The 15492-nt window shown below is 36.4% G+C and overlaps 1 protein-coding gene across 5 annotated transcripts in view; it reads left to right on the top strand.

The window, feature by feature from the left end:
• Positions 1 to 14422, top strand: part of ZMAT3 (zinc finger matrin-type 3) — a 32860-nt gene extending 18438 nt beyond the window's left edge. For 3 of the 5 annotated variants that reach the window (XM_040480804.1, XM_040480806.1, XM_040480805.1), the window contains exons 3-6: positions 368 to 487; positions 3036 to 3202; positions 3318 to 3418; positions 6990 to 14422. In XM_040480804.1, the coding sequence (XP_040336738.1) occupies positions 368 to 487; positions 3036 to 3202; positions 3318 to 3418; positions 6990 to 7201 (600 nt within the window). In that variant the 3' untranslated portion in view covers positions 7202 to 14422. The remainder of the gene's footprint in view (positions 1 to 367; positions 488 to 3035; positions 3203 to 3317; positions 3419 to 6989) is intronic. The other 2 variants (XM_040480807.1, XM_040480808.1) reach the window with 2 other exon arrangements.
• Positions 14423 to 15492: the final 1070 nt, after the last annotated feature.

The raw sequence follows: 15492 nt of genomic DNA, 5'->3' as shown, positions 1-15492 counted from the left end.
AGTAGATTAGATCAGAGTGTAATAAAACTCATATTTAGGCAGTGGCGTATGAATGGCAACAAGTTGGGGGAGGACATAGATCACTGGAAAATGCGATACTTTTCCAGAAATAATAGGAAATTCAGATTTTTTTGGCTTTGTTCCCTCATCTTTCCCAGATAAATCATTCTATTGGAACCAAAGAGTAGACTCTTTTACTTTAAGATCTAGTAGTCTCTTTACCCCACTGTTGCATATATCTGAAAAAATAAAATGTAGGTAACATCGCTTGGGTTTTTCTCCCCTTATTTCTGTGTTTTTAGTGAGTATATTAACTCAATTTGACAGATTTTCTTCATGGTGATTACTCATTTCATTTTACTTCTAGGGTAAAAATCACGGTAAGAAACTCCGAAATTACTATGCAGCAAACAGTTGTCCTCCTGCTGCCAGAATGAGCAGCGTGGTGGAACCTGTGGCCGCCCCAGCGGTTCCGGTCCCTCCACAGGTGAGATGCGTGTGTCGGTGGAAGTTGACCTGTGCACAAGTGGTCATGGATGAAATTTGTCATCCATGAGCCCATCAAGGTAGAGTTGGGCAAATACTCCCAAAAGGTTCTCCTTGGTACTTTTTTTTTTTTTAAATTTTTTTTTCAACATTTATTTATTTTTGGGACAGAGAGAGACAGAGCATGAACGGGGGAGGGGAAGAGAGAGAGGGAGACACAGAATCGGAAACAGGCTCCAGGCTCCGAGCCATCAGCCCAGAGCCCGACGCGGGGCTCGAACTCACGGACCGCGAGATCGTGACCTGGCTGAAGTCGGACGCTTAACCGACTGCGCCACCCAGGCGCCCCTCTCCTTGGTACTTTTAACTCCTTGAACTGTAGTGCTGGATGTAAAGCTTGCCAACATCCATAACCCTCGAGATTTCTCATTGGCTTTGGTTGCGATGCATGAAATGATGAAACAAATATTGGTACATGTACTTTTCTCTAAGCATTTCTCAAAATTCTGGGTTAAATAAGTCTGAATGTCTAGGCTAAGCTCTGAATGAAAAGAGAGGTTCTTAAACACTTATATCTTTATTATAGTTAATCTCCCTGACTTCCTGTTTGCCTTCCAGCAAGGTCAGTTTTCTCAGATTACCGCTTTCTTACCTCTATGGCGAGAGCCTGTATAAACTTTATCTGGACTTTGGTGTAATGACACATACTGGTGAGCCAAGTTCTTTCACTCTTTAGTAGGTAAAGCAGGTGTTTGAGGCAAGAAATCCTGTACTCGGTAACAGTCTCTGAAATATGGATTGTATTCCTTCATCTGTCTTTGTCCGTAGAACAATACATGGTCATAGATAATAATAACTCTAATTGAGCACTTATTATGCCAGGCACTCTGCTAAGCACTTTTCATGCATCACTTCATTCAGCGCTGGGACTAAGATGAGGTCAGGGATGTACTTGACTTAGGCACAAAAATTAAGAGGGAGCCAAAACAGTTATCAAGATAAATATTTTAATGTCATATTGTAAAAATCCAAAATTAATTTGAAAAAATCAGTAGTAAACAAAATGTCAACAACTTAAAGATGGGGTAGGTATTACTGATTTTCCTTCTGCCTTGGCTGCCATATGGCTTGGCATGGCGCTATTCCTGATCCTGTCTGTATTTAAAATTTTGATACTTTGTTTACATTGATTTCTTTTGGCATCAGGTTTGATTTGTAAGAATGTTCCGTTAAAATATTATTTATCTTGATGGCTGAGTTTTTTGATACACCCTTAAATTTCATGCCCATGGCAAATGCTTATCTTGCCTCATTCTAGTCCTGGACCCTGATTGCATTTAGTGCTTCCAAGAATGTAGAGGTATTGGCCTTATTAGTGGGCATGTAATCCGTGGGCTTATTAGAAGCTCAGGTAAGCTAAGTAACTTGTCCATGGCATTACATGTTTTGTGAATTGGTGGAACAAGAATTTCTTTTGACCTTGGACCTCTACTAACCATGACAGCATAATTTTTCTTGTCTGAACATCAGTTTTCCAGTATTTGAAGTGTGGACAGCCATTCCAGCTATCTTTCCATCCTCACAAGTTTGTGGGGTAAATGAGAGAAGGTAAAAACAGAGTCAAAGGACAGGAAAATACCCAGACAGATTTTCAGGCTGAGCAGTTTACAGGGCCCTTATTCCTCAAGGCTGCTCTGGAATGAGATGGTCACTCCTGGCTGGGGACTGTTTTCAGCTGGTGTCTGCCTCCTGAGCAAACAGCCATCACCTTCTTTCACAGCTTAGCCCTTTGTGATTTTTGGAGACAGCTATCCTGTCCCCAGAAAATCTTTCTGACCAGATGAAACAATACTGTTTCCCTCAGTTGGTCCTAATACGATATGCTTTCCAGGCTCCTTATTATGTATTTTATTCTCCTCTAGCCAAAATCTAGTTTGTCTTTTTTTGTTAACCGTATTTATTGAGTAGATACTATCTTCCAGGCACTGTGTTAGGTTTCTCATAACTCGTTTCTCAGCTGAATACAGTTGTCTGAATCTGTTGGTTATTTTTCCCCAGTTACATCTGTAGCTAATTTTTAGACTCTTTGGGAGAGGGGCTCATTTGTAAATATATGTCTGTATATCCCTTCTGCATTAGGTAGCAAGCCCTAAAAGCAGTAGGCATTCATTAAAGGCTTGCTGATGGATTCTGGATGGACTTTACCTTTCTGATAATGTGATATTAGGCCTTACCTGTACTGCCCTGAATCTTCTATGTTTCTTTTAAAAAATTTCTCCATGGAGATAGCAACAAGCCATTAACCAGTTCGGTACATAGGTGATTGTAATACAAAACCACATTGTCTCTCAACATTTTTTTTTCTCTCTGTTGTTGTTGCTTTTTTTTCTGGAATGAATTATGTCCTTTCCTTATAAAGCCGAATGCTGTGGTCATACCATAACCTTTGTTTATCTTTCAACACTTAGAGGGAACTTTGAAGGAAAGAAGGGAATAAACTTCACTTTTTTTTTTTTTTTTAACTTTGTCTCTTGTGTCTTTGATGTCAGATGGGCTCCTTTAAGCCGGGAGGCAGAGTGATCCTGGCCACAGAGAACGATTACTGTAAGCTCTGTGATGCCTCCTTTAGTTCTCCGGCTGTGGCTCAGGCTCACTATCAAGGGAAGAATCATGCCAAGAGGCTGCGGCTGGCGGAAGCTCAGAGTAACTCATTCTCGTAGGTATTGCCACTTTCTCTGAGGCCAAAGTGTTGTGTAAGACTGTCTAGAAAAAAAGAGTTGAAAGGGATCCTTGTTTAGAAGTCTGACTCTTTTAAAATTTCTTTTCTCCAGGGAATCCTCTGAGGCGGGTCAGCGGCGGACCCGGAAAGAAGGGAACGAGTATAAGATGATGCCTAATAGGAGGAATATGTATACGGTACAGAATAATTCAGGTATCCTGTGGATTTCCACATACCTTGGCTACATTCTGCAGATGGTCTTCTTTATTTTTATTTCCTTTAATGGGAATAAGTAGTCCTGAGAATTTGGGGCTAGCTAATTGTTTTGTTCAATTGTCTAGTGGCTTTTCAAGTTGGCATTTATTTCCAAACATTTATTTATTTATTTATTTATTCATTCATTCATTTATTTATGCTGAGGTATATTATTTATTTTTATTTTAAGGTCTCTGATCATAGTCCTTTATACTGCTCCTGGTGTTTGCCTGCTGAGAAATGTAAAATGCATTATAAAAATGGGCTGTTTGGTTTAAAGTTGTACAATGTTAAATCTTCATTTTGGAGGGAAAATAAAATTATAGCAGTGGCTTTTAAGTAGGGTGGTGAATCAGATTTATTGGGGGAATTTTTACAAAATACACATGCCTGAACCATGACTTAGAGATTTTCAGTCAGTAAATTGGGAGTGGGACCCAGACATATGTGTGGTTTGAAAATGCTTCCTCAGTGATTCTCATATACACCTTCAGTTTAGAACTGCCACTTTAGAGGAATGTTGTCTGCATTTTCTGATTATCTGCAGTAGGGAGAGTTGAACTGAATAGTCCTTCATTCTCTCCCCATCACAGCCTCCAGTGCACACACATATCAGCAGAGGTAATTCACGTGAACAGTAAATCAAACAAAAAAACAAAAAAAAAAGTTAGTTGGAAAGGCAAGAGAAGCATAGAAAAAAGGGACATATAGAAAGCACAATGTAATAGGATTAATAGAAGTTCAGATATATGTCAGTAATTATAGTAAGTGTAAATTTACTGAGGTCCCAGTTTAAAGACAAGTGTTATAAGATTAGATAAAAAATTCAGCTGAAAGGAAGCTGAGATAGCTGTATTGATTTTAGATAAAGTAGGGTGCCTGGGTGGCTCCATCAGTTAAGCATCCGACTTCGGCTCAGGTCATGATCTCACAGCTCGTGAGTTTCAGCCCTGCGTCAGGCTCTATGCTGACAGCTCGGAGCCTGGAGCCTGCTTCAAATTCTGTATCTTCTTCTGTCTCTGCCCCTCCCTTGCTTGCACTCTGTGTTTCTCTCTCTCTCTCTCATAAGTAAACATTTAAAAAATTAAAAATTAGATAAAATAAACTTTAGGACAGATGGCAGTTTAGACTATATTCTCTGGCCAGAATACAATTAAATGAGAGGTCAATATCAAAAAATACATTTAAAAAAATGTTATGAAATTTCCGTTTGGAAATTTTAAAATACTTCTAAATGACTCATGGATCAAAGAAGTAATCATACTGGAAATTAAAAATTCTTAAAACCAAACAGTAATAAAAATAGATTAAACTGTAGGATTCAGTGAAAATAATATCTTGAGAAAAGTCTTAAGTATTTCTTATAGTAGAAAAGAAAAGCAGAAAATTAATAAGCAGTGGTCCAACTTAAGTCAGTTACATAACTGAGTATTGACCCAAAGAAAACAAAAACACTATTTTTAAAAAATGTTTATTTAGTTTTGAGAGAGAGAGGAAGAGAGAGAGACAGAGCGCTAATGGGGGAAGGGCAGAGAGAGAGGGAGACAGAATTGCAGGCAGGCTCCTGGCTCTGAGCTGTTAGCACAGAGCATGATGTGGGGCTTGAACTCACCAGCTGCGAGATCATCACCTGAGCTGAAGTTGGATACTTAACCAACTGAGCCACCCAGGCACCCCCAAAAACACTATTTTGAAAAGATATATGTACCCCTGTTTATTGCAGCATTATTTGTAATAGCCAAAATATGGAGGCAACCCAAGTATCCATTAGTATATGAATGGATAAAGATGTGGTGTGTACATGCATGTGCGTGCACACACACACACACACACACACACACACACACTATGGAATATTAATCATAAAAAAGGATGAGATCTTGCTCTTTGCAACAACATGGATGGACGTAGAGGGTATTATGCTAAGTAAATATAGAGAACAAATAGTTAGTAGGGGAGGGGAGGGCGGCTTGGGCAAAATGGTGAAGGGGAGTGGGAGACACAGCCTTCCAGCTATGGAATGAATAAGTCAGAGGATAATAGGTATAGCATAAGAAATATAGTCAAAGGTATTATAATAGTGTTGTATGGTAACAGATGGCAGCTACACTGGTGGTGAGCATTGCATAATGTATAGAATCGTCGAATCACTATGTTGTACACCTGAAACTAAGGTAACATGATGTGTCAGGTATACTTCAATAAAAACAAACAACCCTCCCAAGGAGCACGTGGGTGGCACAGTTGGTTAAGCATCCATCTTTGGCTCAGGTCATGATCTCACGGTTTGTGAGTTTGAGCCCTACCGTGGGCTCTGTGCTGACAGCTCCGGAGCCTGGAGCCTGCTTCAGATTCTGTCTCCCTCTCTCTCTGCCCCTCTCCCCATTTGCACTCTGTCTCTCTCTCTCAAAAAACAAACAAAATACAAACAAAAAAACAACCTCCCCAACTTAAAATACATTAGTTATAATTTGGTTTACCTATAAATACGTCACATTGCATATTTTGAATTCTAAAGAATTTATTTACATAATTATAGATTAACTTTTTTCTTTTTGAGAGAGAGAGGGAGAGAGTATGAGTGTAAGCTGAGTTGAGGGGCAGAGAGGGAGAATCCCAAACAGGCTTCATGCTCAGTGGAGAGCCTGATGCAGGGCTCAATCCCGCGACCCTGGGGTCATGACCTGAGTTGATACCAAGAGTCAGATGCTCAGCTGACTGAGCCACCCAGGAGCCCCTAGATTACCTTTTTTTGAATGCACAGGCTAATAAATTCAATTTAACATAGTTAAAAAAAAAAAAAAAAGAAGTCAGTTATGTAAAAAGAAAATAAAATTATTAGTAATCCCACCAACGTTTTTGTATATGTCATTCCCATCTGTATACTTCTTTAAAATAGAAATGCGATTATATTTTGTGATATTCTTGTTTCACTTAGTAGCATATTATAATTACGTTTCCATGTAATCAAAGAGTTTTTGTTACTTACGGTGACTGCATGGATTTCCATTGCATCCATTACCGTAATTGTTCAAATCATGTGTTTGATCTCTCCTTTCCCCATATCCTCTGATAAAAACTTATATGAACACTGGTCATAAATAATGTCCTTGTTGACAAATCTCCGTGCAAAAATTCTCAGTATTTTCTTGGGATAATTCTTAGAAGTCGAAGTTTTGGATTAATGAGTTAGCATAATCACAAAAGTTTCCATGTAATGTTTGGAAGTTAAACAGTTTTTAAAATTTTATTTACTTTTCAGAGACATTGCCATTTTGAGTTTGGGTTTGGCTCTACGGTAACCTTTCTGATGATAGTTGGAGGAATCATTTTAGCTTTTTAGATTGCACCTGTATAAAATTGTAATTTAAGAAAATCTGGGAATTTTGCATTCTTTTAAAGCTGGGAGTTCAGTGAGTTTTATAATTTGAACTTAGAGTGACAAATTACAGTGATAATCAGCCAGACTGCCATCATTTATTGAGTAAATATTTTGAAGTGACTACACTACTTTCATCTCTTGCTTTAGCAGGTCCTTACTTCAATCCCCGCTCTCGGCAGAGAATCCCCCGTGATCTGGCCATGTGTGTGACTCCAAGTGGCCGGTTTTACTGCTCCATGTGTAATGTCGGGGCTGGCGAAGAGATGGAGTTCCGGCAGCATTTAGAGAGCAAGCAACATAAAAGCAAGGTGTCTGAGCAGCGGTACAGGAACGAGATGGAGAACTTGGGATATGTATAGTGCTTGTTACATTCAGAGAGAGCAGCTTTGCCTGCCTGGTGTTTTGCCTTCTGTCGACATGCCCTGCTTTTGTGGTCCTTTTGATATAAGTACATTCCTCTGCTTAATGTTAATATATGTAACCTGCAGTGGTACCGTGAGATGTCAAAACTGGGGAAGGTAAAGAATGTGCTTCTTAGGTCACGATGCGTTTTCAGGTCAGTTGTGTTGAGCTACTTAGAGCATGTGACCTACCTACCCCATGAGAAATAACTTTTTATCTTGACCGAGTTCTGGTCAACTAGTAGCCTGATCACTTAGAGCTTTAACTATTTGAAAATTTCACCTTCTTTTGCAATTTTAGTTTTATGTACTGTTAAGAATATTCTTGAGTTCTTACTTCAGATAACGGTGACAACAGGTAAGCAGAGATTTTGGTTTCCCAAGGCTTCTTTGGAACCACCTCAACGCAATGCCTTGTCAGTAGGATATACTATTATTGTAAACTGCATTAGGGTCTTTCCCAGGACATGTTTTCCCATTATCATGTCTTCCCATTATTGAAATGCAGATTTTCATGGATTCATACACTTCCAATGTGCTTGTAGACTTCCAAATGGTGAAATTTCATTTCCAGTCATGGATTTCATTCATTTAAATGCCACCTTCTTCCTTTCCCCTCCTCTGCCCCTCCCCATCCTGGTTGAATTAGCTTGTAAAATAAGCTCATTCTCATGCCCCAGCCATATTATGGGCTTTCCAAGCCCCCCATTCCAATATCCAGTGAGTGTAAGATAGATATGCTATTTTTTACAAAGATATTTTTCGGATGGTTTTAGAGCTATTCACTGATAATAACATGTACTTGTATGATGGTCTTGATCCTAAATTCAGTTCTCTTGACATTTGTTTTGGCAGACTTTTTTGATAAACTGATCCTTACATTGTACATTCTTTCCTGTCTTGCCAGTTTTTTGGCCGCCCTGAGAAAATACTACTACCTTACTGTTTCATAAATAGAGAGGAATTTAAAAAAAGTTAATCAAATTTTAGTAGCATCATTTCCAGTAGTAAAATACGTGAACTTTGGTTTCTTTATAATTTAGCTTTCTAAAAGATAATAGAAATACATTATGGAGTACTTTGGTATCTGATAATTACAACAGTATTATTATTTGTTTTCTTGTTTTCAAAATAAGAAGCTCTAGTGTATGGCTAGATTAACTAATGGAGTACCCTATGAACTTTCATTACTTGTATTTTATCTACTTACTATAGTTACATGGATAAGACTGGTGCTCATCCATAGTTCTTTTGAAAGGCCACATTCACCAGGAAGTTTATATTGAGTAGTATCTTTGCACTATGGTCAATTCACATTTGATTGCTTACATTACTAATTAAAAATGAAACTCCTTTTTCCCTTGGGAATTCTATAAGCAAAGAGATGAGGAGAAGGAAATTATCATTGTCATTCTTTTCCTTTAATACTTATGAACAGTTTTTGAGCAATCTAGATATGTATTTAAAATTCAGTTTTGGGATTAACCTCTAGTTCAGTATCAAGTTGCCCTTTGGTTGAAGTGGTTTTTTGAAAAATAGTAGAATTGTTTAGTAATTTTTTTTCTCCCCAAAATAGAAGAATGAAATAACGTTATTGAGATTCTATCTAGACTTGTGACTCATAGTATAATCCTTTTATAGAATTGATTTGTTTAGGGCAATTTAGAGCTTATTTCATTGGTCAGTAGGTTCCTCATTTTGCTGCTAAGTATAATTTTTTGGTAGATTTTAATATAACAGTGCTGGCCACTTGGTTCTATAATTATTTAAAAATCTCATTTTTCCCTCTTTCTCTTTATGTCTCTGTGTGTGTGTGTGTGTATGTATATGTACACACGCACACATATATGTGTGTATATATTTATATACATATACACACATATGTTTATGTGATACCACAGAGAAAATTTCATTGGATCTTTATTTCAGATAACAGTAAAGGATTGTGAATAAGAATTTACAGTTTGTAAAAGTGGCATTTATCTATTTTCCATTTTTCCTTTACAAATAAAATTAAAGGAAGGATTTCACCCACTCTCCCCACTTAACAATCTCATTACATATGTACAAAAAGCAGTGGACTTAAAGGCCTTGATGTTTTTCCTGGCCTTGCACATTCAGGTTTCCAGTCTCCCAGTGCCCTTAATGGATGTTATGAATGCATAAACGCATTTTCTTTAAAGAAAAGTTAGATTTATAGTGTTATTTCTTACTTGCTCTATTTCTTTGCACTAAAAAAGAGCTATGTGTTTGTTTTATATGACACTTTAGATACCATATTGCCTACAATAACTCAGTTTGCTCCTTAATTTCCAAACTGTAGGAAGTTGATAACTTCCATGATCATTTATAGAGGTTACATACACATCCAAAAAACAAAAAACAAAAAACCCCACAAATCTCTGTGACAGTGGGTTGTTTTGGGCTTGTTATCTTGCAATATTCTCCTATATTCCATAGGTGAAACAAAGGGTGACAGAGGTTGTCAGAAAGGAAATACCTAAATAAACACATCTCTGCATGGTACAATTTCTCACAGTCATACATTCCCTGTAGACAGTGTTTTTTCCCCTGTCGAAGAAGGCTGTTGTTCCTGCTGCAGTGATAAGTGATCTCCATTGGTTTCATGTTGTGAAGTCCACTCCCGCTCTGTAATGTGCTTTAGAATTTGCACCCTGTGCTCCCCAGGAGTCATGTTATTATCTTTTTATATGCTGTATACAAGGATGGACAGAGGCCTAAACAGTGGAAAATCTTGAGTCAAACAAATAGATTTCAGTAATCATCTGCAAGAACTCATAGCATCAAAGTCTCTTTTCTCTGTGAATATCTTTGTGTAAGTTGTCATTCAAAGTCAATGTTAGAAGATAACAATTAGAAACTCTTAAGATATTGAGGGCAAGAAGTTGTAAAGGAAAAATTCCATGTTCCAATTAAAAGGTTGGATTGCATATGCCTTTGAAGTGTTTTTTTCAAAAGGTTAAGCTACAAAATTGAGTGTGCCATGTAATCCTTTTGACTCCACATTGAACAGAAAAATACTTTGTTGGTCTTGTCTTTGTATATTATGTACTGCAACTTGTAAATATGTGCATGTTTTTTTATTACATTTGTCTGCTTGTCTCTTATTGCACTGGATTCTGCAAGATGAATAATATTTTATACCATTCATTTAGAAAAAGTAACTTCTCCAACTCCCTCATTATTTCCCCTTGTAATTAGTTGGTAAACTTAGAAAACCATTTAGGATTTTTGAAACCCTGAGATTGAATGAAGAATCATGGCTGTCTGAGATCATCCTTATGTTCCTCTGACTTAAACATGCTAAAGGGAAGCATGAAATCTTCCACCTTGTTTTATAAAGCTGTTCTATAGAACTGATAATGCTTGCTTATAGCTACCTATCTACACTTTCAATGAAGATAAATGGAGAAATATATATTTCATGTTTATATATAAACATATGTATATATATTTGGTTAAATCTTTCTCTGTAGATAGATTCTAAAGATTAGCGGTGGGATTTAGGATTTCTTCACTCCTGAATTGGCTGGGACCATGAGCAATGACAACTTGAGGACTGTCCAGTGACCTGTGTAAAAAAGAGCCTTACTTGTGTCAGGGGAGACATGTAACCGTTAGGCGGAGTATCCTCTACAGAGAGGTCTAGGCATGGTATATTTGGAACCTATTTTGTTTCCTTAATATCAGGATGTAGGCTGGAAGTGCTCTTTGAAGAACTTGGTGAGGCATATACTAAGAACAATAAAGCTTCCTTAGAAATAGAAATATTTTGTCAATATAGGCAAAAATTTAATGCAGGCTTTTGAACAAATGCTTGAAAAATATTCCACCTTGCCAACTTTTTTTTTTTTTAACAGCCAAATCATTGTTCAGGAGTTTCATACATAATAGTGTTTTGTTGTTGCTTTTGTTTTTTGGGTTTGTGTTTTTTTTTGGGGGGGGGTTGTGGACCTCTACCATTGTAAGTTATTACTATCGGTCTAGCTGAATGGACAAATAGCTGTGTAAATAGCTTCTCATACGACGTTCCTACTGATAGCTCTTTGACCTTTTCTTCCCATTATGAATGGGAAGATCATTTGTAAACTCCCTTTCTGGGTAGCTACCAAAAAAACAATACTGGTTTGTGGTCCCATGTGACCCTGTCTCCGTTAAGCCCAGAATATGAGTGCCTTTAGCAAGTTTTAGCATTTTACAGAGAGAAGAGATGATAGAATTATTGCCATTAATCACAATTCATAAAACAGAAGCTTGGAATAGCAAAGGTCTGTGTGAATTGTGTTCTATGTCTTTTTTTTTTTTTTTTTTTGCTTAGTGCAATTTCAATTTGATATTGAATAAAATTGTTAACATTATTGATCAGGAACCATACCCCTGAAAATAAATCCAGTTATCCCAGGCTTGCAATAGTCAGATTACTTTTCACCTTAATCTGTGTTACGTTTATATTTAGTGAATAGTAGTGTGGTGGGTTGAAAAGGGCTTGACATTGATGTTTGGAAGAACTTTTTTCCAGTGGTCTTTTCCCAACATGTCTATCCAGGAGAGAGGAGAGAATTATTTACTTGCAAACGAGATGTGTGAAGAGACTATCTTACCCTTGCCACAATACTTATCGTGTTAATTCATCTCTATGTTAAAGAAAGGATCTTCACAAATCAGGGGTGAGGACTTTTAAAACAAAAATTCCCTACTTCAATTAATTTAAAATTCTAAATTGCCTGGGTACTTTGAGTCTTTAAAACACACTGCTAAATTAATTTTATTGTAGAAATATTAACATTTTCCTCAACATTTTATTATGAAAAATTTTAAATGTACATTGCAGTTGAAAAATTTTACCATATATGCACCAGTAAATTCTACCATCATCATTTTACTAGGTTTGTATTACCACATGTCCATCCACCCCTGTATCCATCCATCCATGGAGTTTTTTAAAATCCATATTTCAGTGTAAATTTCAGACAGTACATTTCCCTTACACACTTCAGCATAGGTGTCATTAACTAGAGTTTATTATTTGTTTAAATTAGTATCTTTTAAAAAGCAGTGTATTAAGTTGATAACCTGAACCAAATAACATGCTTTTTTTTTTTTTTTCTCTCGTGAACTTTAGCTTTCTAGGTTTCTGTTTTATATGTGCGTAGCATAAAGGAAGACAGTTCTTTCCAACCTGACATTTTTGGGGGTTGGTCATTTTAAATGCTTAGTTGTCACACATTTTAAAATTCGATGATAAGAACTTTTTTCTTTACCCCTCTTCTATGATGTATTTTTGCTGAACTATGCAGCTTCTTAAAAAAACTGTAAATTACCAATTGGGGTTTATTAAATCAGTGTATACCTCATTTTAATCTATTGCTGCTTTTCTCCACGATACTACATCTCTGTCATTACTTTTACCTGCTCCACCAGAATGTAGAGAGGAGGAAAGTCAAACCTGTAGATGATTAGTGGTTTTAAACAACTTGAGAAGAACAGATTTTGTAGTTTAGAAAGTTGAAACCATTAACTTATTTAAGGACTTTGAATTCCCTGAGAATTGTAATTGTCCATGCTTCCTCTAGCCATAATTAGCAGGATCAAAAACGATTGTACTGTACAATGAGTTGTTGAAATTGTAAGCCTTAGTAAGCATCTTTAGCTTTACTCTAGTACTGTCTAGAAAAAAAGTTTTTTGACATATGCCTTTATTTTTATGCCAAATTTTTTTGTGGATAAAATCTGAAGAATTTATGTGACTTGCTCCAGGTCATGAAGATTGAACAAATAAGTCAGAATTGAAACTTGACTATTCCTGATTCCTATTCTTGTGCTTGTATGATACAAATCATGGCTTCCAAAATAACTGAACATTCCTTTGGGGACCTTAAAATGAAAGTATGTACTTTTACTAGTTAGACTTTCGTTTTTAGGCATTTTACGATTCTTTGAACTTAAAGCTTTTTTTCATGGTCATGTTCCTCATTAAGCCAATGTAATTACTAAAAATCTCACTTCACTGTTGAATACTGACTAATAATGCAGGTTTTATGAGATTTCTTTTTGCATTTGAATAACCTTCATGACTCACTCCTTTTTCTATGTAAGTGCTTAAGTGACCCCCTCACTAGTGAAAATAAATGTTCTATATCACTGAATCAATGTATATTGTCGACATGATATATTTTTTTAAGGAAAAGTAACCCCATGTGTCAGGATGAGTGATATCCTAGGGCAAAGCACACATGAAGTTTATTTCTACTCTGCAAATCTGGCATTTACTGGAACAAAACTCTTTTAGAGCGGCTGGTCGTTGTTTTGCCTTCTTTGGTACTTGAGCACCTTTCTGTGGTTTTGTAAATCAGTGTGTCATTTTGTAAGAATTTCTTGTTAATTCTGTGTACATTGGTGTTCACCTTGTGGTATCCTCAGCTGACCATAATAATTTAGTTTGGGTATGGTGTGTCTGCTTTGAAATGCCTTACTAGAGCATGTCCGATTCTGCTCTCAAGCATTCCATGCATCTGCTAGGGCAATATGTTGCCTGTCTTGGATGTATGCTCTAGATCCAGAAGCAAAACTGATTTTGCTTTCACTGTTAAGGTTGCATTTTAGTGTAGTTATTGTTTTAAATTAGAGAATAAAATCATAAAAAACCAAGGGAGACTTTAGAACACTTCATTTAATGGCATGGCAAACTTTTAAAATTGGCTTTTGCTGTTTCACTAGAACAATATCTAGTAAAGGATATGGCTAAAAAGCGCCAGCCAGAACTGTATGAAATTGGGGTTGTTTCCTAAAATTTTTTCTAAATGTCATTCAGGGGTTTAACATCTGTGTATGCTGTTGGGGCTAAGTGCCAGTCACTGACTTGGAAATCTTTGCATTCTGGGGCCATAAAATGGCAAAAGTATGAGATTAAAACCAATCAACTGTGGTTTTACACAACTGTGAATTGTGAAATTGAAATTGCTCTTTTGGTTTTTTTTTTTTTTTAGCATATCGAATATAGAAATCCAAAAGTTATTTAAAATTTACACTGCTTATGTTGATGGCTCATTTTGGCTGTGTATCCTCACTTCTGTACTGATTTCTGATAAAAGCTTGACATTATTATAACAGGCATTTGTGTTCAATTTAATAAAACAGTTTCTGAGTCTTGTCTGCAAATTGTTTGGTTATGAGTTGGAGATCACAGGGAAAAGGTACATTGTCAGCACTGAGGCGTTATTTTCAATGCTTATGGTCAATGACTAGGTTTCCCATTCATCAGTCTGCATATGATCTGCCAGACTTCTTGAACTGATACAGAGTATGTTAGCTCTTGGGCTTGCGGTAGAATTGACCTAGCTGCTCACACGACTTCTTCTGTACATCACTGGAGTTAGCCTGAGCCTGGAGCAAGTTCTTAATTTTATTGATGTATTTTAAAATTTATCTTTCCTTCAAATTCTAAGGAACTTTGGGCTTAGCAGGACCATAATCACTGCTTCTGAAAATAAACAATGTAAAAAGGGATCTACCCATTAATCTTTTGAGTGTTTCACATATAAAATACTCTTATAATTAGCTTATATATGCAAATATTGAGCTATGGTCATTTAAGTACTCTGGGTTACTATATGCAGTGTGCTTTTGTAGATTATAGGGCTGGAAGGTGCTGTTACGGTTTGTTTAATCAGAATGCAAGACACATACACTTACTGTCGTGGGAAAAATTCTTGTGTCTGCACAAAAAAATGTTTCTGAATGAAGTGAATAGATCACATTGAATCTGTCTGTGTGTTGTAAAAATACTCAAGGCAGCACATTTTATTAAATCATCTCTAAGAGATTTTTAACTTAAAAGAAGGCTATGATAATGGGCATCAAAAAAGAGAGTTTTTAACCACTAGAGCTTTTCAGCTTTTCTTTCTTCAGGCATTTCTGAAGCTTATTTGCTGAAAATCTATTCAAGATCAATTGCTGGGTGTTATCCTTTACAATTGCCTGTATGTAAAAGACTAGTAATGAAATTTCACAGTCTGTTATAAATTAATATAAGATTGTAAAGAGATCAGAAATAGGTATTTTTGTGATGAATTTTAAGATTTTTATCATCTGAGTTGAAAATCCACCAACTTTTATTCCTACTTGTGGGATATTCACAAACTGTTGAAAAGTAGAAACCTACAAAAAGATGAAGACAGGCAACAGTTTTGAACTGTAAATATTTAATAGGGATGTGATTATGAATCTTT

This window comes from Herpailurus yagouaroundi, unplaced genomic scaffold (genome assembly GCF_014898765.1).
Source record: "Herpailurus yagouaroundi ecotype Mexico unplaced genomic scaffold, PumYag 159, whole genome shotgun sequence".
Taxonomy (NCBI): Eukaryota; Metazoa; Chordata; class Mammalia; order Carnivora; family Felidae; genus Herpailurus; species Herpailurus yagouaroundi.
This window is presented reverse-complemented; position numbering and strand designations above follow the sequence as displayed.